This window comes from Diadema antillarum, unplaced genomic scaffold (assembly GCF_040938485.1).
Source record: "Diadema antillarum isolate AM-2024a unplaced genomic scaffold, OU_Dant_1.0 seq00000364_RagTag, whole genome shotgun sequence".
NCBI lineage: Eukaryota > Metazoa > Echinodermata > Echinoidea > Diadematoida > Diadematidae > Diadema > Diadema antillarum.
The window spans coordinates 1,399,496-1,422,356 of NW_027271365.1; the positions used below are offsets into that span (position 1 = coordinate 1,399,496).

Here is a 22,861-nt window from a genome sequence, read left to right on the forward strand (position 1 = left end):
GATACAAACCTTGATACATTAGGTTAAAGAATCTGACCCCAAGCTTTCTGAAGTTTCGGTATTTATAGCTAAATCACTGAGGTTTGTTTGGTTGTCTGTCTGTCTGTCTGTCTGTCTGTCTGTCTATTTATTTCAACCATCAGGAATATAGGGTAGTATTTCATGTGAAGTCTGTGGTGGCTTTGTCCCCTTGGCCTCTGTCAAGTGTGTAGCATAAATCTTGTAAGCCCTTTGTATACTAATGCATGCAGTCTGAGACATGTGTATCTAACTCTAGATTATATATATATAAAAAGTAGTAATAATCTTGAAAAAAATCAGATAGTTATCATCTGCCCTCATGGCAGACGGAAATGCCATGCCGATTCTGGTCTCTACATGCACTTGATCTTTGTTTACTCTTGTTGATTTTTGAGCGATGGTGAAAGGGAGGGGGGTGGGATTTGAAGGAGGATATTTTGTATGAGTATACTGTGGCTGACACAGCGACCTTTGCAAACTGTAGCAGGACCTTTTGTTAATTAAGCTGAAGCAGATTAGCATACTCCTGGCCCTGAAGAAAGCAACAACAACAACTCAGCAAAGTTTGGCAATCAGTGTTGTTCTGAAGGATAAAATAAGTGACAGTTGCTTTTTCTGTTTGCACTTGGCAAGAACGGAGAACCAATATCAATTATCAGACACTGGTAACCTTTGTAAAGGCTTCTTCCTCATTGCTCTCAGTTCCCCTTGGAAAAACAGACCATGTAATCATGAACTTTTCCTGTCCTTTCCATCTGACGGACACCCCTATTATCCATATTTTCTCTAATCACTGTCCTTTTTTTCTCTCCCCCAAATTAGTGCACAAAACTAAAAATACTGATGCAGAATTCAGTTTACTGCAATTCACATGATCCCATTTTTTTGGTTCCAAATAATGATGAAGTTTCATGAAGATACTGATTGTATCACAGTTTATTTTTTGTTCACTTCTTATTTGCTTTCAAAGACACAAAAGTGCTTCTATGGCTTTTCATATTTTTTCTGCATTAAAGGGAACGTATAGTTTTGGTTGAGAAGGGGGATTCAGATTTTGTGAGATAATTAGAAACAACTTAAGACATGCAAAAGAGCATACAATTGCAGGAGGAATTCCAAGTTTATTTGATGAAAATCAGATTTGAAGTGGCTGAGATATACAAAAACAAAGTGAAACAAAGTGGTCCGAATGAAAGGTACAAGTGTAGGTCCCACCCTTTATTAGATCCTCTTTAGTTTTGGATTTCTTTACCCACTGATTCAGAATCGACTGAGTACTGTACTTTTTTTCAACATTCTCAGAATGGTAGTGTTATGTTGTATCTTTATTGTTCACATTGAGTGCACTGTGTTTTGTTGTTATGGTGGCAATAGCAAAGAACCTGTCATTGAAGCATTGTGCACAATTCCTTTGAATATTTGCAAAAGGTGCTCAGACATTCCTAAACCTGCTCCATACTCTACAAATCTTCTGCAGTGAAAATAAAGTTTGGCCTAAAACTGCCACTTTGATGGCATAAACATTGTTCAGGTTTGGACATCTTCACCCTCCAACAATGCATAAACAAGACCAGGCCATAAAATCTACTATAAATATCATATTTTGTGAGCAGAGGATTTAGGGGATTTGGTTGGAAATAGCTTATTTTACGCACTGGATGAGACATCGCTGTTTATACCGCAAGCACTGAGTGTACAGATATATTGAGAGACGATGTATGGGTGTTGAGAAGTCAGTAGTCACCCTATAAATGCCAGTGTATATGTCTACCTTTTTTGTGTGTTTTTTTGTTTGTTTGTTTGTTTTAGCGAAGCTTCATTGCATAAACTTGATTCCATTAACCCATTGAGGATGGACTGATTTTGCTTCAATACGCATTTTCCATAGACACCTGCCTGAGTATACTCAGGACTCGTCCTCAATGGGTTAAAGAGTTCAATGTTTTTGCAACCCAGAATTTTGTTCATTATCTGTGCATAGGATGCATATGATATAATTTTACATCTCTGGTAAATAGTTCATGCCCTATTTTACTATTTTTGTCTTTATGTCCTACTGGTTACAGTAGGGCCTACATGTACCTGGTATGTAGTGAAAGATGTTGTAGGATTTTAGATCGTGCCTTCATTTATCCAGTAATAAAGGGTCAGCTCTCATTTCTTCTTGTATTTGTTTTTGCTTTGTCTGGCACAGGAATGGAGCAAGTTCTGGTTCGTACTCCGAGACAACAAACTAAGCTTCTTCAAGGACTCCAGCGATGAAAGTGTGAGTGAGAATTCTCATGAATGTTTCATGAACATAGAATGGGCCAGTGCAAAGAGCAGATGGTTATTTCCTCGTCAATCCTGAGGCTTAAATACCATTACAATCTTTGCCTTCCATGGTACATATGTGTGAGCCTGAGTTTCCTTATAGTCATAACACAAACTCAGTGCTTTATATTATTTGTTTGAAGGGGGTGTTCCAAACACTTTGTGTCTGTGAGAAAAACTAATTACAGTTGATAACAAAAAACATAGGTCAATGAAGCTATGTACCAGTCTTGTAAAACTGACATTTGTTACAAGTTGCAGTTTTTAATTGATAAAACACTCGTATGAATATTAATTTGTTGTCAGTGTGATTTGCATTTTGAAATTGTTCGTAAGTTTGGGAATATTTTGGAATGCTTATTTCAAGTTGTTGTATTATACCACTTTTGTTAATCATGGTAATTTTAAAAAGCAAAGCAGTTCTTCATTAAATGCTCAAATCCAACATCATTATGTCCAAATGTTAACATGAGGCTTTTGAAACTCTTGCATCCACTCATTGATCATGAACTGCACATTCAGAGACCACAGATCTATATTGGGAAAGTGTAGGAAATCAGAGATAAGACAGATTATCCCATTTTCCACTTTGACGCGGCCGGCTCTCGCATTTGTGCCGTTTGTTGACAAATGTGTCCCAATTAAGCCGTGTTTCCCAAGCGCATCCCAATCTGCATTTCCCTGTCGTGTATGACTTGGCACGGCGAAATAACCCATTAGACGCTACAGTTGCTCTAATAGTGGGAAGCACTTGTTTGGGGGAAAAGAAAAAGAGTAGAGATAGGTTGAGTGAGGGGTGGCGAGAGGGAGAGAAACTCGATCGTAGTAACAGCCAGGTGGGTGGGCACCATTTCCTGTAGAACTGGGAAAGTTTTGGCACTCTCATCCGCCCCCAGCACTGCTATGTCATTGAGAAAGTCCATGCAACCTCTATGGCTTGAATCATAATTTCTCACCGTTCATTCTTCACAGTACATGTGCGTACGTACATGTATGTGTGTATATAGTATTTACATATATAGTTAAATACATAATTTTATGTGCATTATTTTTTCTTGAATTTCATACGACAGCCAAGCAACCTAGCGGGAGCCGTGGATCTAGCAGAGTGTAAGGAGGCAACGGAAACAACTGCCAGTAGAAATTATGGCTTCCAGGTCAAGGTAGGTCGCACCATGTAGTACACAGGTGCATGTCACGCCTCCCCCTCATCACCCGCCCATCCCTACACCCCCTCTTACCTATCTGTGCTTGACTTGAGTTCAGGCTGTGAGGCGACCTTGTCCGTGTGGAGCTGCGGCAAATATATTGTGCCTCTTTAGCATGGGTAATATTTCATCTTTGCTGGAGTTACCGCCAAGATTTATTGGGTTTGTATGTACATGTATTGTGTGTGTGTTGTTGTTGTTTTAACAGTGTGGGTATTTGTTTCCCTGTAGTTTGAATATGTAAGGGACCAAGTTTTGGTGTGTGTGCGGCACCTGAAAGAAGGGGTTACATAGGGAAGAGATGGCAAAGGAGCATGCAGTGTAGTAAACTTTGAGTCCCAGTACGCTATACAAACAATTTTTGGTGTTCTAAGATATGTAGGCAACAGGGGGCTATTTGTTTGTTTGTGTGTGTGTGTCGCTGGAAGGGCATCCGTGCTCTACCTCAATTTCCCAACAGTGAACTGTAGCCCAGCACATATTGTGTGATTTGGTACGATCACAACACTCCATCAGATATGTTGTGAAAAGCTATTTTAAATTCTTGCATTTATTGGAACATCAATAATCATATTGAGGATCATGAGTTATGTTGTAGGCCTATAGGGTAATCATTTTTTTTTTAAATAATTAAACTACACCCTCCACCTTTTCCCATCTGCCTATAAAATGAAAAGTTGCAATAATTTTCTGGTTGCCTAACATCTGTTTAAAAAAAAAAAAAAATCCTGTTTATAATTTTTCTGCTCAGATTTGCTAAATAATGTAGAGCAAGATATTAATATTTTAACTACAGGCAAGCGATATGGCTGCCCATCATTGCATTGCTATTATCGTCAGGAGGATGAATTTGTGATTTTTTGTACAGTCCCACTAATTGTAGGGAAGGTCGATGCTTCCCTTACAACCATGATTAATTTGCAGTGTAGTAGTAAGGGAGTGAACTCACATGTAGTTTCCCAAGTTGCTTCCTTTAGTCAGTAGCCTTTTTAAGATATATCTATTATTATCTTTTTATTATTATTATTGTTATTGTGTGTTTGTTTTTATGCCTCCGTTTTTTCTGTTTTTCTATTTTTTGCTGCGAGCCTGTTTAGTATCAGTTTCACAAGTGACAACCATAGTTCATTCCGTGACCACACTCTCAGTACCAGACATCCTGTGATTTCACTGAGGAAATATCAAAGTCACTTTAATATGACTCTATATTCTCTTCAGCAGATCTTTTAGATTTTGTTTGCTCTTGAAACGCTCCTTTTGCCAATTTCCAAATTGTTGTCGGGGCGATATTTATGGATATTAAGACCCACTAGGGGCAAATAGAGGAAAACATAGTAATATTTTGTTATGTTGACCTGGAGTAATAATAAAGTGCTATTGCATGGCATTAATAATAAAGTGCTATTGCATGGCATTAGACAGAAGCAGTATATATATTGATAGGTGGTGGAGCGGCCATGTATTGACTTAGATGTTGGGAGTTTTGACATACTTTCAGTTTGCAGTTTTCATGCTGGAAATTGAGGCATATCCCAAATTAAACGTTTCCTGTGGAGCAGCCATGATTAACATTGTGTGACGGAAACATTGTGTCAGTTGCTGTCCCCCCAAGGGAGGGGGGATGGGGCGTCATGTTCAGTAAGTGAAACGATATCGTAAATCAGAGCGAATCTGGAATGCAGCGGCAAGTAGAAATGAGTATTGCTGTGCAGAGCTGAAGTGAAAGTCGATCTGTGTCATGGGACCAACATTGACTGGGAGTGAGTGTTGTTGTGCTACTTGACGATAAGTTATGACAAGCATGTATAGATTGATGGAGTAGATGCTGTGTAGTTAGTAGTCGTGTAGAAATGTTGCTGCTTAATTTTTTGTTGTTGTAATTACACCTAGTTCTTATTGTACCATTACTCCAGGATGAAACAAGTCTAATCTTGTGTCGTGTGGTTTACACTTGTAGTTTTTACATATATACATGTATGTTATTGCAGAAGAGATAGTCCAGCAAGGCATCTTGGATTTGCATGTGAATAATAATTGCAATATGTATGCTACTGTACTCGTCCATTCTTGATGATGTAAGTGATACTATCCTTTTGCGTGATACTAATGTAGTGTTTTGTGGTTGTAAGGATTGGGGCCAGTATTGATTGGGTGAATGGGTGACGTGTGCGACGCTGTGCGAACCAACTAAACCTACGCGACACATGATAGCTTTGTATTTCATCATTAAGCTTATCGGAGAGGAACTGAATAATGTCAGTTGACAGCTATCTATAGTGTAATTAGACGAAGAGGAAATCTGCTGTATTAAGGGAGCTAGTGATAGTAAAATCCCCTTGCGGTAAACCAAGTTTTTTTTTCTCCCTCATATTGTGCGTAATAGCTGATAGCCATCAGTTCTTTTTTCGATATCGGAGCAGATGCAACTCGATAGTAATCTTCTCCGAGGAATGTATATATGCACGTAAAAACAGCTATGGCTCTTTCTAATGCTTGTCTCCGCATTCTCTTTGTGTCTTCTTTGCTGTGGTATGACAGATGGAAGATGGCAGAGTCCACAGACTGGGGGCTATGACCAGCGGTATTAGAACCAACTGGGTCCATGCAATAAACAAGGCCATTGCCACAGCGCAGCAACAAGCCTCTCCGGATGCTCCTATCGGGGACCTCAAGAAGGCAGACCAGCCTGTGAAGCAGTCGGCAACACCGGACGTCATCCCCACCCCTGCGCCCAAGCAGGACCAACCCGACAGTTCTAGTTCCACCGTCGACCTCACAGCGAGACACCGCAAGAACAGCACGGACAGTCGCGCAAGTGGGACCACGAGCCCCACGGAGAGGGACCCAGTCTTCCAGGAACGGCAGGGATCAATCCGGTCGAAGGAGAGGCGGTCCAGGAGGGGTTCCCGTGGCGACGACCTCAAGTCGCAAAAGCGGAGCTCGTCCAGATCCTCGGTCAATGGCAGATCATCATCGACATCGAGCGAGATCTTTGAGACGCCACCAAACACCCCCGTGCCAGTAGAGCTACAAATAGAAGAGCCCGTTAGGACCTCCCTGGGGTCGCAGACAAGGAGTGAGCGAACATCAGGCTCTGAGGGACTTGGCTTGGTGGAGGAACCAACGGTCGAGGTTCAAAAAATTGAGGTGAGAGTTTTAAAGGTCATGATTATATTCCTTTTGCAAACAGCAGAAAATTTTGCGTGGTTTTTTAAAAGAATAATGTCTCCCAACATTACAGTTAACAACAGACTTATTTATACCCCTGAGAAATTGTTAGTTTTGAGCAGATTTCTTACAAGTGAAGGATGGAGTGATGGTGATTGTGTGTTAACTTTTTATACTTATTTGTCCTCTGTAAATTGACATTAATTCCACTTTCACCTCATTTGCATAACAATAGAAATGTTGAGATATAACACCCAATCACCATCGCTCCATCCTTTACTTGTAAGAAATCTGCTCTAAACTAAAAATTTCCCAGGGGTATGAATAAATTTGTTGTTAACTGTATGTATGAAAGCTTACGGTATTACACCTCTGTTTGTTTGTTGTTTTTTAAGAAATGATAAACTTGCCCCTTGTCACTCTAGAGTACTGAGAATAACAGTTTGCATTTTTTAGGGTCCAAATAAATTCACTGGAATTCCATAGTATTGTTTCTCTCTCCATCATAAAGAAGTTTCCAATTGTGTTATTCTGAGAGATAATCTGAACCATCTACCTCTACAATATACCAGATTATGAAAGGAATCGGATTTTCGCGGTTGCAAAACGGACTCATGAAATCAAACCTTTCCTCAGATTAATGTATTTGGTTTGGATTCCCCCCCCCCCCCAATTTCTCTGAAGTGAGAGAGAGATCAACATTCAATAGAAGAAGGAAAATACAACACGACAGTTGTACTGTGAAAAAATATTCCACCTTGGGAATGGAGAATGTTAATGATGGATGAATTTGAGTGATTGTATTGGGATGAAAAATGGATATGGTCATGTATCAGGTGCGTCTGCTGAATTTCGTGTCTAGACAAACTCCTGAAAGCACCAGTAACCATAGTAAGATTTTTATTGCTAAGGAGGACAAAAAACAACGATGGGATATAAGCATTGACGAACAATCCATTTGTTATTGTAATTCACATTTGTGTTTGTGGTGATGAGAAGAATTGAAGGAAGCTACTGCAAGTTGTGTATGTGTTTGATGCTTGATTTAGACTATAATTGTGATCTTGTCCTGTTTGACCTTCATCAATGACATACATACACAGTTTAAGCCGTCACAATCTAAACATGTGCACTGGCTTGGAAAAAAATCATATATCGAGTTGTACCACTATTAGTGTCAGCCTGTCGGTATGAAACAAGGCCCTAATTTACTGTATATTCTTGAAAAGTCATGAAAATGTGCAAGGATGATAAAAGACTATTGAATGCGTGCACCATCTAAGATGGCAGACGACATATGTTCAAACTGTAACCAAAGTCGAGGTGTGTGTCATATTGAGGTCATGAATGCAAGCTATGAGTGTTTCAAACATCGCGCTCACCTGTGTTTATCCATCAAAAGATGAGAGATTGTGGTATATACAGTATCTGCATAGGTCCTGCATCAGACAGGAAAGTCTAGGAATGGGACTATGAAAAATATGAACACCATATTGTCTACCAAAGAAAATGTGCTTGCAGCTGCATGGGTGATGGTAGAGGTTTCAACAAAAAAATAGATAAATAAATAAATAAATGAATAAATAAACAAATAAATATATAGTAATAATAAATCATTAGAATTTAATATTGATGCTAATTTTCTTTTCCAATCTAAGTCTCCGAATCAAATGGAAAAGGAGCTTGTGTTCAGAAATCCTAGTAGGTTTGACATATTTTCTTTTTAAATGCAGCTAACCCAATCTTTGATATTTAAAGCAGTTTTACACAAAGTAAATGTGAGCAAGTGTTGAATTAATTAGACTTAGTATTCTTCCTATATTGGAAAATAAATCTCTAGATGCATTGCAGCTGTATTACACAATTATTCTTTTGAGTGGGTGATTGAAGCAGTTATATTTTCCCATAATTTTTTGAATATTTTAACCTCTTAACCTTTTTATCATCTTCTGTAGGTACTATGTACTGGCTAAATAGACATAGTTTATAGAATATAAGGAGTAGACATAGATTCCTAGACTAAAGCAGATGCTCACAGTTGTTCCGATTTCAACAAATGGGGTCAGATGCATGAGTTGGGGAGTATTAGCCTACAGGTATAACATGTAGACACCTTACATTGAACATTGTGAAACACATTGTTTCAGGCCCTCGCATCTGTGATTATGTCATTAGTTTGAGTTTGAATATGTATGGTTATGCTTGATTTGTTTACAAACATGTGCAGCATTTTTTTTTGTTTGTGTGTTTGTTTGCTTTTTGCCTGTAGAGTGTGACTTGGAAGTGAAAGTAACATGCTGATAGTCAGTCCATTCTCAGGCGATGACTGTTTCACTCTGGCCTCTTAGCAAATATTAGCTTTAGTGCCAGACTTTTTGGAATATTCCATCGTCGTCTGTGTGACTAATGTGAATCCAGACGAGCGGCAGGAGCTGCAGTGTTTCGGACGTGAGCTGCGACTATGATGATGAGGATATAGTTTATCGTGAAACTAAGCATGTGACTTTGGCAAAAGTCGATGTTCAGTGTTTTGTACGAGACTTTCCCACGTAACTTCTGACATGCATCCTTGGGGAGCAACCTTCTCAGGAGGGACTTAGCCTTACTGCCAGGCTGTCAGCTGCTTATTTTGCATTTGTTGATGCTATTTACCGCATGCATCAATCTTTGACAGAATTAATCATTAAAGATCTCTATTCATCAGCCTTCCTGGATTGGTGTGTTGTTTATAGAGGGACTAGTATCCAGATGAGACAAAAAGACAGTATTTCAAATGTTGGTATCAGTCCAGACTTCGAGAGAAAGGAAAGATTTTTATGTTGTTGCTCTAGACATTTATGAGGGGTATCTGGTTTATGATGCACCGTGCCGAACTGCCACAATAAACACCCTGCATAGCAGTGAGAGGCCCTGGATATGCTTAAGATCTGGCAATGGAAAAAGGTCTGCGTCGTGGGAGAGAATGTGATGTGGGGGGGGGGGGGGGGGGGGAGAGAAGAAAGTCAGTACATGACTTGTGAGATCTGCTGTTTGTATTCATGACAGGAGCAGGGTAACAATGCAGAAAGATGGGGGCAGAGAGAGAGAGAAAGAGAGAGAGAGAGACAACAGTTAAATCCCTCCTCAGTGTTTTGTAAATCATTGTGCTCCTATTGCCATGATTCAGAGTTTATCACACTGCCAGTGAACCTCGATGTCATGTGTGGTGCATTTCCCCAGTCTATCCCTCCCCTCCTGCCCTCCTCTCCCCTTCATCTGTGGATTTTGCAAGGTGTACTCCCATATCTCTACATGCTAGATCTGTCTTTCCCATGACATGTGTCCCAGTGTATCAAGACAGTATACACTAATTTCTTCATCTGTCTTTATTGCTGTCTCTCTTTTTTTTTTCTTTTTTCTTTTTTTTTTGGGGGGGGGGGGGCAATTTTTTTAGGCACTTGAAGTTCTAGCATTTTTATTGCTTGTCAGTCTGTGTGTCTCTGTCTTGCTCTTCATGTCTATGTACCTGTCACATGAATCATTTGTTTTTCTTATTCTCCATTTGTGGCTATTGATGTTTTTTTTTTTTAATATCTTAGTGTCTTCAAATGTGTACCTAGGTATTGTTAAAGTGGAGATGTTATGCAAGTGATTTTTTTTTTTTTGCATTCAGCCAGGAAAGGTGAATTTTGCATGCTTTTTATTTTGTGGACTGTCATGACATTTGACTGAGCACTTCATTCAGCTCAGCATTGCCACCGCAGTTCAGATCTTTGGCAGCAAATGCTGTGGTAAGCAATAACTGTTTTGCAGTATGACAGCAAAGTCACTAATGCCACAGGACAGCGAACGTGAAGAAAATTCCAAATAGATTAGCAGTTATACCATATGAAAAAAAAAAAAAAATTTCATATGCCTATAGTGTGTCAGCAAAAAATTGCTCAGATTTATTTTCACTCTTATAGTTTCATTTTTAGCAAAGTGTTCAAAAATTTCCTCTTTTACCGTATCTGTCTTAAATGGTTTTTTTTTTCCCTGTGATGTTTTCTTCTGTGTATTCCATTGGTTCATGTTGTCTCTTTTGTCTGTTTCTCTAAAAGCGTCATGGGTACTGAACATGATGGCTGTCTATCAATATGTCTCTCTCAGTCATGACACCCCACCTCCTCCTCTTCATCTCCCCCTTTTTTTTTCCTCTCACTTTTTCTGCTTCCTCTTAGAGCCAGAACTGCCAAGTTTTCCCTCTTCCAACTCTTAGTCAGAGAACAATAAACTTGTTCATACGTTGTGTCACGTAATTGACCCATTTAGTCCATGGCTGGGTGTGTTTGTCAACCATCCTTTTTTTTGGGGGGGGGGGAGGGGGGCAGAATTTAAGTGGGAAGGGAAGGGGAGGCTAAAGCCACTATTTACTATTGGGAGCAGTGACTAAAAAATGTTTGAATTATCACATTTGATGCATATGTATAGTTTAATTGTATTACAAAACACCCCACCGTACAAAAATTTCACAATAAAGCTGCACATATTAGGAGATATCACTGATTTTCTCATTAAACCTTGATGGTGATGATTTCTTCCAGGGACAGTTTTTGATAAAACTGTTGTTTGTTTGTTTTTTCTTCATCTGCAAATGTAACCTAGTTTGTAGGAAGAAACATGAGTCTATTTGCATGAATTTCTGGTTTATAGATCTATACTTTATAAAGGGCTTATGAGATGTTGATAGTTACCTCAGTGGAGAAACTGCCAAACTTGTCCCAAGGGAGGACCAAATTATTCTCTAGATATGGATAAAATTAGGGGAAAGTGGTAATCAAATTGCATTTGATGGCAAAATCACTTTAATTTGACATGGGTTACCCAAATTTTGCAAATTGCGTGGCCAACTGTTCATGGTAGTGCCCTTTAGGTGAGACTTTCATGCTCAGAGGAATGTTAGATGCACTTTGACTCTCATGTCCAAAATAAATGCAAGTGGGGGTAGGGCTTGTCTGCCATATTATAGACATTGTCTTGTGCACCTCAAGAGCGCAAACAGGTACTGATTACAAACTGGCTGTATGCAAACAAATATTTGCAGTATCTTGAAACCTCAGAGGAAGGCCTTCCTGCCTTATCCGTCCATCCGGCTATGATATACCAATGCCATTACATGTGCTGGTATGGACCAGTGTTGAGTTTCAGGAAAGGGAGCAAACTCCCATGGAACTTCCCCGTCTGTATTGGGGGCCTATTCCTCGTAGTCTACAGGGGGACCTAAGTCTTGAGAGCAATGGATTCCTACGAGGCTCTTTCCAGGTTTCTGACCATATCTGGTAGATTCTTCTACCTGGTCGCCGTTACACTCTCACAGCTGTTGGGAATCATATTGAAGATGTCTTATCAGAGTGTGTCGTTTACACTTCACTATGCATGGGCATCATACAATGAGGTAAATGTGTTTACGTGAACTTGTTGATAACTTCATTGGAGGCAGATATCCAAATAGCCATTCAGACTCTACAGCTTCTGAGCTAGCCTGTTGATAGCAAAAAGCATCACTGCATAATTTTGCTTGGGTTTGCTTCAGCTGATAACCCTTGTCAATAGGCTAGATGATTTAAGCCAGATTTGCATTTATGTGTGTGGTTGTGTGTTTTTCTCTCTTGTGATTTTATGTTTGCATACAGTGTATGATTTTTGCATTCATATGCTACATTGTGTGTGTGTGTGTGTGTGTGTGTGTGTGTGCGTTTGTGTGTGTGTATGCATGTACTTTAAAGTTGTTTATGTGGGTGTGTAAATGATATAGTAATCGACAATAATTCTTTGCTACCTTGATGTTTTATTCAAAGGTTCTTTTATGATATAATATACTTGGTAATAATGCTGTAATAGCCCTCATGGAAGTCCTTGTATTTGGAATTACCTTTCAAAGTGTCAGAGGGTGTGATGATACTTCATTTTTTTCTTTTGTACTTCCATGATCTAAATGAAACTTATTTAGTGGTTACCAATGGGTATTAAGTTATTAGTAGCTGTCAGAAAGGAAGTACTTTGTTCCATAATTTGCTTGAAGATATTTTCTTTCATCATTTCATACTTTGGCGAGGTGATATTTTACAAATGTTATCAATGACAGGGACCACTTGCTACAATGTAAAGAGTTGAAACATAATGAAAAGTTTGGAGGGTATGCAAGTAAGTATCATGACATGACATGACATGACAGCCATAGACCAGTTTGGATATATGTTAAAAAATTGTCTGCAAATTCTTGAGATAAAGGCTAGCAAAACATTGCACCCACTGATAGAGAGCAAACTGGATTACCAGTGTGGAAATGTATTCAAGAGGAGCAAGTAGATCCAGAAAGGCTCATCTCTGGATCAGGGTGGTCCATGAGGGGTTTGAGTATGTTGCTGCAACATACTCAAATTCTTGTGCAGCATCCTCAAAAGCCAGCAACATGTTATGCAACACCCTCAAGAATTGACAACATACTGAGATGAAATTGTAAGCAAACATGTGCAAAACATGTGCAAAACTTGAGAAATATCAAACTACTTTGAAAATTTGCAAGAAAGACATAAGACAGAACATCAAACGTAAGCAGCACAACAAGGAATTAGTCATGAAATATTGCGTGCACATATAATTTTTGCAGTATTTCTCACATCCACTGCTTGCAACATGCTCAAAGTTCAAGTTGTGGACTGCCCCGTACATGTATATACAAATTGAAAGCATTAATGCCATGGCCTAATGATCTTGTCTCTGATGTCTGGAAAACTTGTTTCTGGTCTGCAGGCGGACAGTCTCAAGCCTGACCAGCCAGTGGTGGACAACATCCAGACAGAGAACATCCAATCGAGGACAAATCTCGGCGGAGTCAGGAAGACACCCTCGCCTGACAACGAGAACGAACAGAAGGCTCTGGTATCCCAGGTATGTTACAAGCAAGCAGTGTCTCATCTGCAGGTGATGAGAGTGGCCTTTTTATGCCTCCCACAGTGGCAAAAAGAAGCATAAGCCACCCACAGTGACAAAGAGAAGCATGGGTCTAAGGATGCAAGATCAACAAACACTCCAGAATATTAGTACACTGTTGCCTTTCCAATATCTTGTTTCTTCCTTGGAATTTGTCCCCCTTGGATGTCTGATTTCTATTTTTAGAATGTGTAATCTTGCTTATGACATCAACTTGCACTTCTGGAAATTTATGGAGTTCTTTGAATTATTTTGAGCTATGGATGGTTGTTGATATATAAATGGAAAACAGGCCTTGCTCATATGGTTCAGCACAATGATTAGATGTTATGAAATTATTCCATTAATTTGTTTTATTGCAACTACATTCGTTATTCAGAAAGCTTCTGATGTTTTTTTGTTTGTTGTGTGTTTGTATGTTTTAAACAAATGTTTGTATTCAGCACTATTTATGTTTTAGGGAAATTAGGAGATTTCCTGCTCAGGCAAATGGATGTCTTTGTTCACATCATTTCTGTCTTATACATATTTATATTTTTGCAGCTTGAAACAGTGGCAAAGAAACTGAGCCAGGTGGAACTTCACAACCAGACACTCCAAATGGAAGTGAAGCAAGCTAGGAATGCCAGTGAGCTGCTCAAACATGAGAAGGAAGATCTTCAAGAGAAGCTGCAGAATTCTACCTCTTCCCTGGAGAAACGCAGCAAAGAATGCGAGACTCTCCAGTCGCGCTTTGAGAAGCTCGTCGGGGATCTTCAGGAGAGCGAGACGGAAGTGAGCAAGGCGCGCTCGTCTCTGAAGACCGAGAGGGACAAAGCTCTGACAATGATTGAGAGATTGAGCCAGCAGATTGAAGTACTCGAGACAGAGAAGAAGGAGTCGAAGGAGAGAATGAAGAAGTGGGAAGCAGACTCAGGTAGCCAACAGAAGCACATGAGGCAACTCGAGAAGAACCAGGAAGAATCTCAGGAAATCATCAAGAAGCTCATCGCTAAGATGGAAGGGTACAAGCAAAGGCTTGAAGCCAAGGGCGACGAAGGCTCCTCATCCCAGACTCAGAGACTCCAGGAACTGCAGGAGGTCAACAAGCAGCTCCAGGTCAGATTGGAGGAGACAGAGCAGCAGCTTGAGGCCAAGAAGGAGACGACTCAGAGTGCCCCAAACGTGGAGACGGAAAGTGAGCTGGAGTCGGAGCTGGCTGACCTCAGGATGGAGCTATCGGAGAAGGATGAGCAGATTGAACAACTCAGTGAACAACTGGAGGAGGAGTACTCAGAGAGGTCTGAGTTGCAGAAGAAGTATGATAACCTGTGCACGGAGTCAGCGCAGTTTATCCTGGAAGGCCAGGGTGATAAGGCTGCAACCAGTCCTGTTGGTGAACTTGAAGAGAAACTCCACAAGGCCGTGGCCCAGGTTGAGACATTGAATACGCAGCTGAACAATGAGTCTTCCCAGAGGAAGCAAGCAGAAGACAAGCTCAGTGGAGAACTGTCGGAGAAGCAGAAATTGGAAAGGACTATACATGAGCTTGAAGAGCAGTTCCGCAGCGTAGCAGAAAAGAGTGAAGAGCCGCATGCTCAGGAAGATGTCAAGAACTTGATGGAGCTTCTGCAGGGGAAGAATAAAGAGGTAGAAAAGCTGCAGAGCGAGGTGAAGAGGGTTGACAAGGACCGGCTGTCATTGTTGGAGCAGTCCAGCAAACTCCAGGTAGACATTGACACAATGAAGAAGCAGCTGAAGCAGTCTGAAGATTCGAAAAGCACTCTGGAAGGAGACCTAGAATGTGTGCTACAAAGTAAATTGGACTTGGAAGAGTCTGCCAAGCAAACAGCAACAGAGCTAGAAACAGTAAAATCAGAACTTGAGATACTGAGGCAGGCCTCTCAGAATGCTGCAAGTGCAGCCACCGAGGCATCCAAATTGGAAGCTGTGCAGAAGGAGAATCTCCTTGTAAAAGCTCAGGTGGAGAAGGTGCAAAAGATATACACAGATGACATGTTCAAGAAGGAGCAGCTGCTGGCAGAAGAGCAAGAGAAAAGGATGGAGCTTGAGCGGAAGCTGATTACACAGCAGTCAAGGGCTACTCAGAGGGAGGAAGAGATTGCCAAGCAGGAGCGGGAGGGTGGGGAGAAGCTCCTGGCCATGACTCAGCAAGTGGAGCAGCTGGGACAGAAAGCTGAGCGGGGTGAGAAGGAGCTCAAGAGACTGAGAGCAGAACTCAAGACCTCTCAGGATAACTATGATGCTCTGGAGCTGAAGCACATGCAGAGCATTGAGGAGAGCAAGCAGCAGCAGAAGAGCCAACAGGAGCAGCTGGAGCTGATGGGACGACGGATCCAAGACCTTACCAGCAAATTGGGTTCCGCCGAACGCAAGGTGAGAGACCTGGCCTCCGCGGAGGCTGGGTGGAGTTCGTTTGGTGGTGGTGGTAACAGTAGTGTTCATAGGGTTCATTTAGGGGCAGAGAGTGGCACAACATGCATTTCACCAAGCAGTGGCATCCACAGCCAGCTCAAGGAAGTGGAGGAGGTGTTAGGGAGCGCTGAGTGCCGCATTCAACGCCAGCAGCAAAAAGCCAGTGCATTAAAGGGAAAGATTGAGTCTGTTGAAAAGCACATGGAGGCTATAGAGCAAGCCAGTCCATCTAGTAATCTCTCCAGTGTTGATCATGATGTGTCTGTCAATTCCTCTTCTTCACCCTCATCTCATTCCTCCATTAATCAGCTTGCAGGAGTAACCACTCCTGCCCCCAAGCAGGCTGATATCTCAGACACGTCCGACAGCTCCGACTGCCCATCCAGTGATGGTGCAGATGGGAGCTCTAAGATCAAGATTCTGGAGTCCCGCCTGGCTGAGATGGAGCAGAAACTGAAGCAGGTGACCCACCGTCTGGTTGATGTGACTACCAGAGAGCTTGAAAAGCGTAAGGCCTACCAAGCCAAGTGCATAGCTGAGAATAAGCTCAAGGACCAGGTTCGTGGCCTTCAGCGAGAGGTGTTAGCTCTCAGACAACAGATGGAGAAGGTACAGTCCCATTCTGAATCCTCAGCCCGCCAAACACACAGTGTACTCAATCAATGTCGCCAACACCTTGTTCGCATACTACCAGCCAAATTCCAGCAAACCATTGGGCTTGGAGGTACTGACTCCCCTGGGGTACATAAGGGACCAACTAACACTGCCGCTAATCCCACTGACAAAAGCACCACTGCTGCCCCATCATCTGTCGCTGCTGTCCATATCCTGGATGCATGCCACACACTTGATAAGGCTCTTGATATTTTGATCTCACAGCTGAAGTCTCTTGACAAGCGTAAGAGAAAATCCCTCACAGAGTTTTCTGAGTCTATCATCCATGGTTTGTCGGGAGATGTTGCACACTTTTCTGATGGGGAATGTCCCAAGTCTCCCATTAGTTGTCCTACCAGTCCATTGTTCTTTCCAACAAGCCCAACAATCTCACCAGACATCTCGCCGAGGTCTGGCAAGGTGTCTGATCTTCGTTTCGGTTCCTTCATGAAATTTCCTACTAAATCATATGATTCCAGTTTTGTTGGGGATGAGAAACTGCAGAGAATTCGGTATGGTCATTGTCTCCTGGAAGTTGAGTACTTGAATTCATTTCTTGAGGACATGTCTGGGCAAGGTTGTGCTGAGGAGGATGTTGCTAAATTGTTGTCCTGTCATAGACTGTTGGAAGCTGAAGAGCGGCAATCAGAAGTTGTAAGGTCTGTAGGGGACGGTGGAGATGTGTCAGGTTTTGCTGGTGGTCTTTCTGGTTCCATCACCAAGGAGGCAGAGAGTGAATTCCTCTCTATGAAAGAGCCAGCGGAGCATGGCAATGTCATAGGTTCTCACGAAATCAGTGCCGTGTACTCTGCGTGCACGACATTCTTCACCAACAACTGGGAGTACTCCCATGCACTGGAGAAGCAGTTGGAAGAAGCTTGCGATGATCTTGCCAAAGACCTTGCTGAAGAAACAGCTGCCAAGAAGGAGGAGTCTCAGTCAGAAAGTAAGAAGTCTGCGGCAAAGACAAAGCAGCCAGGTAGAACACAGTCTCAGAGGTCTGGTGGCAAGAATGACTCTGGTCTTGGCCTTGAGGCGGACCTGGCACCATTTGCTGAGGGTATTGCTTACGAAGAAGCCCTGCGAGTTGCCATGGAGTGTGTGAGTAGTGAGCTGGTCCTTGCAGAGGCACTGCAGTGTGTAAATGAGACCATTGAAGACTTTGTCAAAAAGATTGATGTGGAAGAGCAGAAGTGTAAGCGGATTCTTGTTTATCTCAAGGATGTTGGCACGCACAGGTTTAATTTGATCAGGGATGCCATCGCTAGACAGCTGGAAGCCACTAGTGGCCTCATCAGACAGAAGTACTGGGACTACCTCCAGGAGAGTGAGGATGAAGGTGATGACAAGATAGAAGAGTGTAAGAAGAGGAAGAAGACAGCACACACCAAAGAAAACCAGAAGAATGGCACAACCAAGGGCTTAGAAGAAGACCACGAAGGAGTCCTGGAGAAGGAGGTAGCCATTCTTGTCCTGATGAAGGCTGTTCTGTCTGGTTTGGTTGTTCATTTTCGGAGTGAGCTTAGTCTGCTGGCTGAAGGGAACAGCAACCAGAACAATAATAGCATCAGTGGATTGCTGCCTCGCGACTTTTTTGATCTTGAGGATCCCATTGGTGTTTCGGATCCTTCAGAGTCCACGACAAATGTTTGTCAAGAAAGCAGGGAAGGTGGTGAAGGGGTTGGGGGGAATTGGGCGGGTGCTGTTCGTCAAAGGGCTTCCACTCTAGAGAGAATCTCAGCAGAGCACTCCCGCAACATAGCCATGGTGCGAGAGCGTTATGAGGCAATTCTGAAGGGGGAGCGGAAGGTCCATGAGCAGGAACTGATCCAGCTGAGGCAGCGACTGTTGACAGCCAATGCTGCAGTGAAGGGCCTTGAAGAAGACATAGAGAGGATGGGTAGGTCTGATGAAACTCTTGGTCATAAGGGTCTGGAGACCCACCTCAGGAGGGGGCACAGAGAGATCCGGGAGGCTCAGCAAGAGTTGAACAGCATGAAATCAGACATCTTGGAGTTGGTTCGCTACCATGAGATGAAACTGGGTCACATTGCCGAGGGCATCCACACGATCACCACGTGCTACCAGCAGGAGCTCGAGCAGCTGCATGCCCACTACGAGCGGCTGTTGGGGGAGGCGGAGGACAGGGGGCAGCGGGAGCTGGTCAAAGCCCACCAGAAATACAAGACCAGCATCGCCGAGATGGAGCGACACCACGAGGCACAGACCAAGCGATTGGTGAAGGAGGCCAAGGTAAGAGCCCGAGCCTTGCCCACTCAAGATTGAAGACACGCCTTCTTTGCCTGCATCGCTTCCTGCATGCCTCTAATCATCCAATCCTCTCTAGATCTAAAGAAAGGCACGCAAGACAAAAGGTGTCATGTGGCACGGGTCAGTGCAGCCACTGGAGTCCCAAGTAACGTGTGACTCACGCCAACTTGTGCTACTTATACAAGCTCATCAATACCATAATACATGCACCAGATGTCAGCTTTTAATCGGTAATATGCACCGTGTCAGAGAACCTTGCTTGTTTCGCTTGGCATTTGCATGCGGATTGTTCAGGCTGGGGAAGCCACCACTCATAGAACAGAATGTGTCTGTCTTTGTTGTGTACAGTCCAACCTACGTCGCCTTGTCGAACCCCACCACGTTCTTTGCCCATTTTGAAGGTCGGAGAGTGGTTGTGTTGTTTCCATCCCACCCCAATTTTGTTTCTCTTCCTCCCCGTTTTGTTTGAAGTTTTGGTTTGTCCCAATGTGTGGCATGCATCGTCCCATCCGTTCCAGATATTTGTGTTCTCTAAAAATTTAAATCATGGTATCAATGCTTTCTAACACAGCTTGCTTTCACTCACTTCAGTTCTGTCCTTGTCACATTTTTCATGAAATGTCATTTGAATCTGTGCCCGATTGCTCCATAGGTAAGTACTATTTATTGTCATTTTTTTTCGTATTCACATGGAACATTCTCATGAGCACAGAAAATACATGTATATTCTTTTTTTTTTGCGCCATCACATCTCAAAATATAATGTGCTTTTTCCTCCAATATATTCATAATTTTTTACTTTTTACCAGGCACATATCGAAGTTTGCTACGCATACAGATTTGAACAAGTAATGTAGCATAGTGGAAATAAAACTGATTTGCTCCCTTTCGAGTCGGAAATTAATTGATAACATGAGGAAACTTAGATGCCACTTGATCAGGTATTTTTGTTTTTATGTTATGTTTCATTTTGTTTTTTGGTTAACATTTAGTTGTGTTTTGAGTTTTATTTATGATTTTCAGTTGCCAGTCTTCTTCTTTCAGAAAATAAAAGGAACGATGAGAATGTATAAAGACGTATAAAGCCTCATCATGATAGCTAATGATTACACTTCCTGCATTTTGATATTGTTCTTTTCTGAATGTGATCTATTAACAGCTTCATTTCAAAAGCATGACTTTGCTTGCAAGTTCCAGATTAATATCTAACCAGTGCATTGTGTGGACTTATCAAAACATGAAAGAATATGGAACATTTTGGACCTTGAGACGATTTCATCTACAAAGACATGCAAGAGAAATGTGATTTTTACAAGTGTTTTAGGAGGGAAAAATATAATTTGACATTGATTATTCTGTAGCTTACAAATTAAGTCTTGCTCTCTGAGTGACAGAGAACAATTCTATTTAGTCGATACAATCAAGAAACTCCACTTTTTAGCACTTTCATTTTTTGGTTAGAAAAAAGAAACAATGGTACGGGATGTCAAATAATATAATTTGGTGGGAAAATAAGTTAATGATATACCACAACTAGCAAGATAAACTTAACTTTTCCAATATTCGTCTGAAATGTGCCTTTATTCTGTAGGGTAATCATGTGCATATGGAAAAACCTAGAGATTGACCAGTGAAATTCTTTACAAATATAGTAAACTACTAAAGAGCGTCATCATTATGAATATTGCACAAAAATGCATAATAAGCTTACCGTTAATTGCTTTTCATTTCATGCAGAATTGATATATTTAGCACATCAGATGAATGTAAAATTCACAATCTTTCCTGAGCCATTGGAGAACAGTGTTGTCATTCACCGTCAGGGAACAGGGCATGTCAGAGATTTTATCTGGCTGCCGCTATGTCACCATTTTGAAACTGGAAGTTCGCCAGCCATTACATTAAAGGAAAGAGAAGTTTTATGTCCATGGCGGAGTGCATCCATGAGTGTTGAAGCACATATTAGAATAGCGTGCTAGTATAGACTTAAGTGTAGACTGATATCATATCAGATGATATAGAAATATTACCAACACAGATGGTGCCCATACATCTATAATTCTCAAATTAAACATCTTGTGGCTTTGTCAGAGACTCGTCTTTGATACGTATTCTACTTAGTTCGTACTAGTTTGCTAGTTTAGAATCCAGGTAGCTATTATGTATCGAAAGAAACACACACAACAAGAAATAAAGAATAGATTCTTGGGCATATTCTGGTGTAGTGATGAATGTAGTACTTGCAGTGGTGTAAGTGTAGCTGAGATAATGCAATATTGAAAAAAAAAAAATGTCTGATATATCATTGCAATGGCAGTCATGGGACTTCTGTTTTTTTTTCTAGATTGACAAGTGCACACATGTTACATTCACCAACCAAAATTAGCATGTAATTTTTACTAACAATGTTTTTTTCTGTTGGTGAGAAGGATAGGATATTTAATTAACTAAAATTCAGAATGTCTTCCGAATTCCCAACCCGCGTGATTTTTTTTTTTTAAACCATAAAGGCACATCTAGGCAACTTGATTAATATTAAATAGTAATATAGGGGCATGGCTTTGGAGAAAAACATTTAGAAAGAGTACAAACATATAATGTTTGATTTCAATATCTTTCCAGTCAAATTTCATAGTCACAATCAATGAGTGTTTGAAATTGACTGCTTTTCCTGGCTATATATTGCATGCAGTATGGATAATAGATTTGTTGTTTATTACATATTTTTGTGGCCTTTAAAAAAAAAGTGAATGTAGACCATCAAAAATATTTTATTGATAGGGACTCTGATACTCAAAAAGAATATGTATTTTTTTAATTATCTTTAAACAAAATGTATGTAGATGAACATTAAAAAAAAGAGATACTTTTTCTTAAAATGTCTTTGAAAATATTGTAAGGATTTGGTAAACCTGCCGAAAGGGAGCAACAACAAAACAAAAACAAAAAGAAGAGAAAGGCAGAGGTATGCTTTTGAATGACACTTATGTCATAGAAAAAGATATGACATTATTCATTTTATAATTTATGGAAATATATATTTAGACATTAGGAAAAATAAATCTTCTTTTAACCCTATTTTAACTGGGGGGGCTCAATTTGACCCCCCTCGACATTTCGCACCGCGATTCCGCAACAGGCAAAGATTTTGCCTCGTCGTTTCATTACTTTTTTCTTTGAAGTCTCCCGCATATTTTGAGACCAAATTTGCGATGTCCGGTTACGATGTCCGAGTACACCATTCTGAAGTTACATAATGTTTTGCGTATGCATGTCAACCCGAAAACAGCTCAAATTCATGATATCGTGTGCAAATCCAATGCAAATTGTGTTTTTTGGTTAAATTTATAGAAATTAGATTTTTTCAACTTTTATCCATTGAAATTAATCAATTTTATGTAGATAAGTTTGAAAAAGTGCCTGCAACAAATTTTGGCCAAAAAACAATAGAAAACAAAAGGTCAAAAAAACAATGAAATACATTAGAAATTAACAAAACAATAAAAAACAAAAGAAACTAATTTTGATTGTGCTATTTTTTTACAAGAAAATTGTTCAATTTGTCTAGAGGAACTCTTACACAAAAATTTAGCAATCATTCAGTCTTTTTAATGGAGTTATAGGTGAAAATATGATTTCATGCGTAAATTTGCATAATTAATTTACTAAAAATAGAAAATCAAAATTTTTCTTTTGTATGACTATGTAATCTTGTAGTTGACATTTGGCTCTATGTTCAGGCAAAATTTTGCAGCGATCGCGCGATCGGCGGCCGAGATCTGAAGGGGGTCAAATTGACCCCCCCCCCCCCCCCCCCAATAGAAACTTGGTCTCAAATAGCCCAGTTAAAATAGGGTTAA

At 40.9% G+C, this 22,861-nt stretch overlaps 1 protein-coding gene across 3 annotated transcripts in view; it reads left to right on the forward strand.

Moving 5' to 3' along the window:
- Positions 1 to 22,861, forward strand: part of LOC139731184 (uncharacterized) — a 170,306-nt gene that overhangs the window by 140,370 nt on the left and 7,075 nt on the right. Inside the window, exons 9-13 of one of the 3 annotated variants that reach the window (XM_071642066.1) lie at positions 2,216 to 2,287; positions 3,408 to 3,497; positions 6,081 to 6,689; positions 13,482 to 13,619; positions 14,205 to 18,983. In XM_071642066.1, the coding sequence (XP_071498167.1) occupies positions 2,216 to 2,287; positions 3,408 to 3,497; positions 6,081 to 6,689; positions 13,482 to 13,619; positions 14,205 to 18,983 (5,688 nt within the window). The remainder of the gene's footprint in view (positions 1 to 2,215; positions 2,288 to 3,407; positions 3,498 to 6,080; positions 6,690 to 13,481; positions 13,620 to 14,204; positions 18,984 to 22,861) is intronic. The other 2 variants (XM_071642067.1, XM_071642068.1) reach the window with 2 other exon arrangements.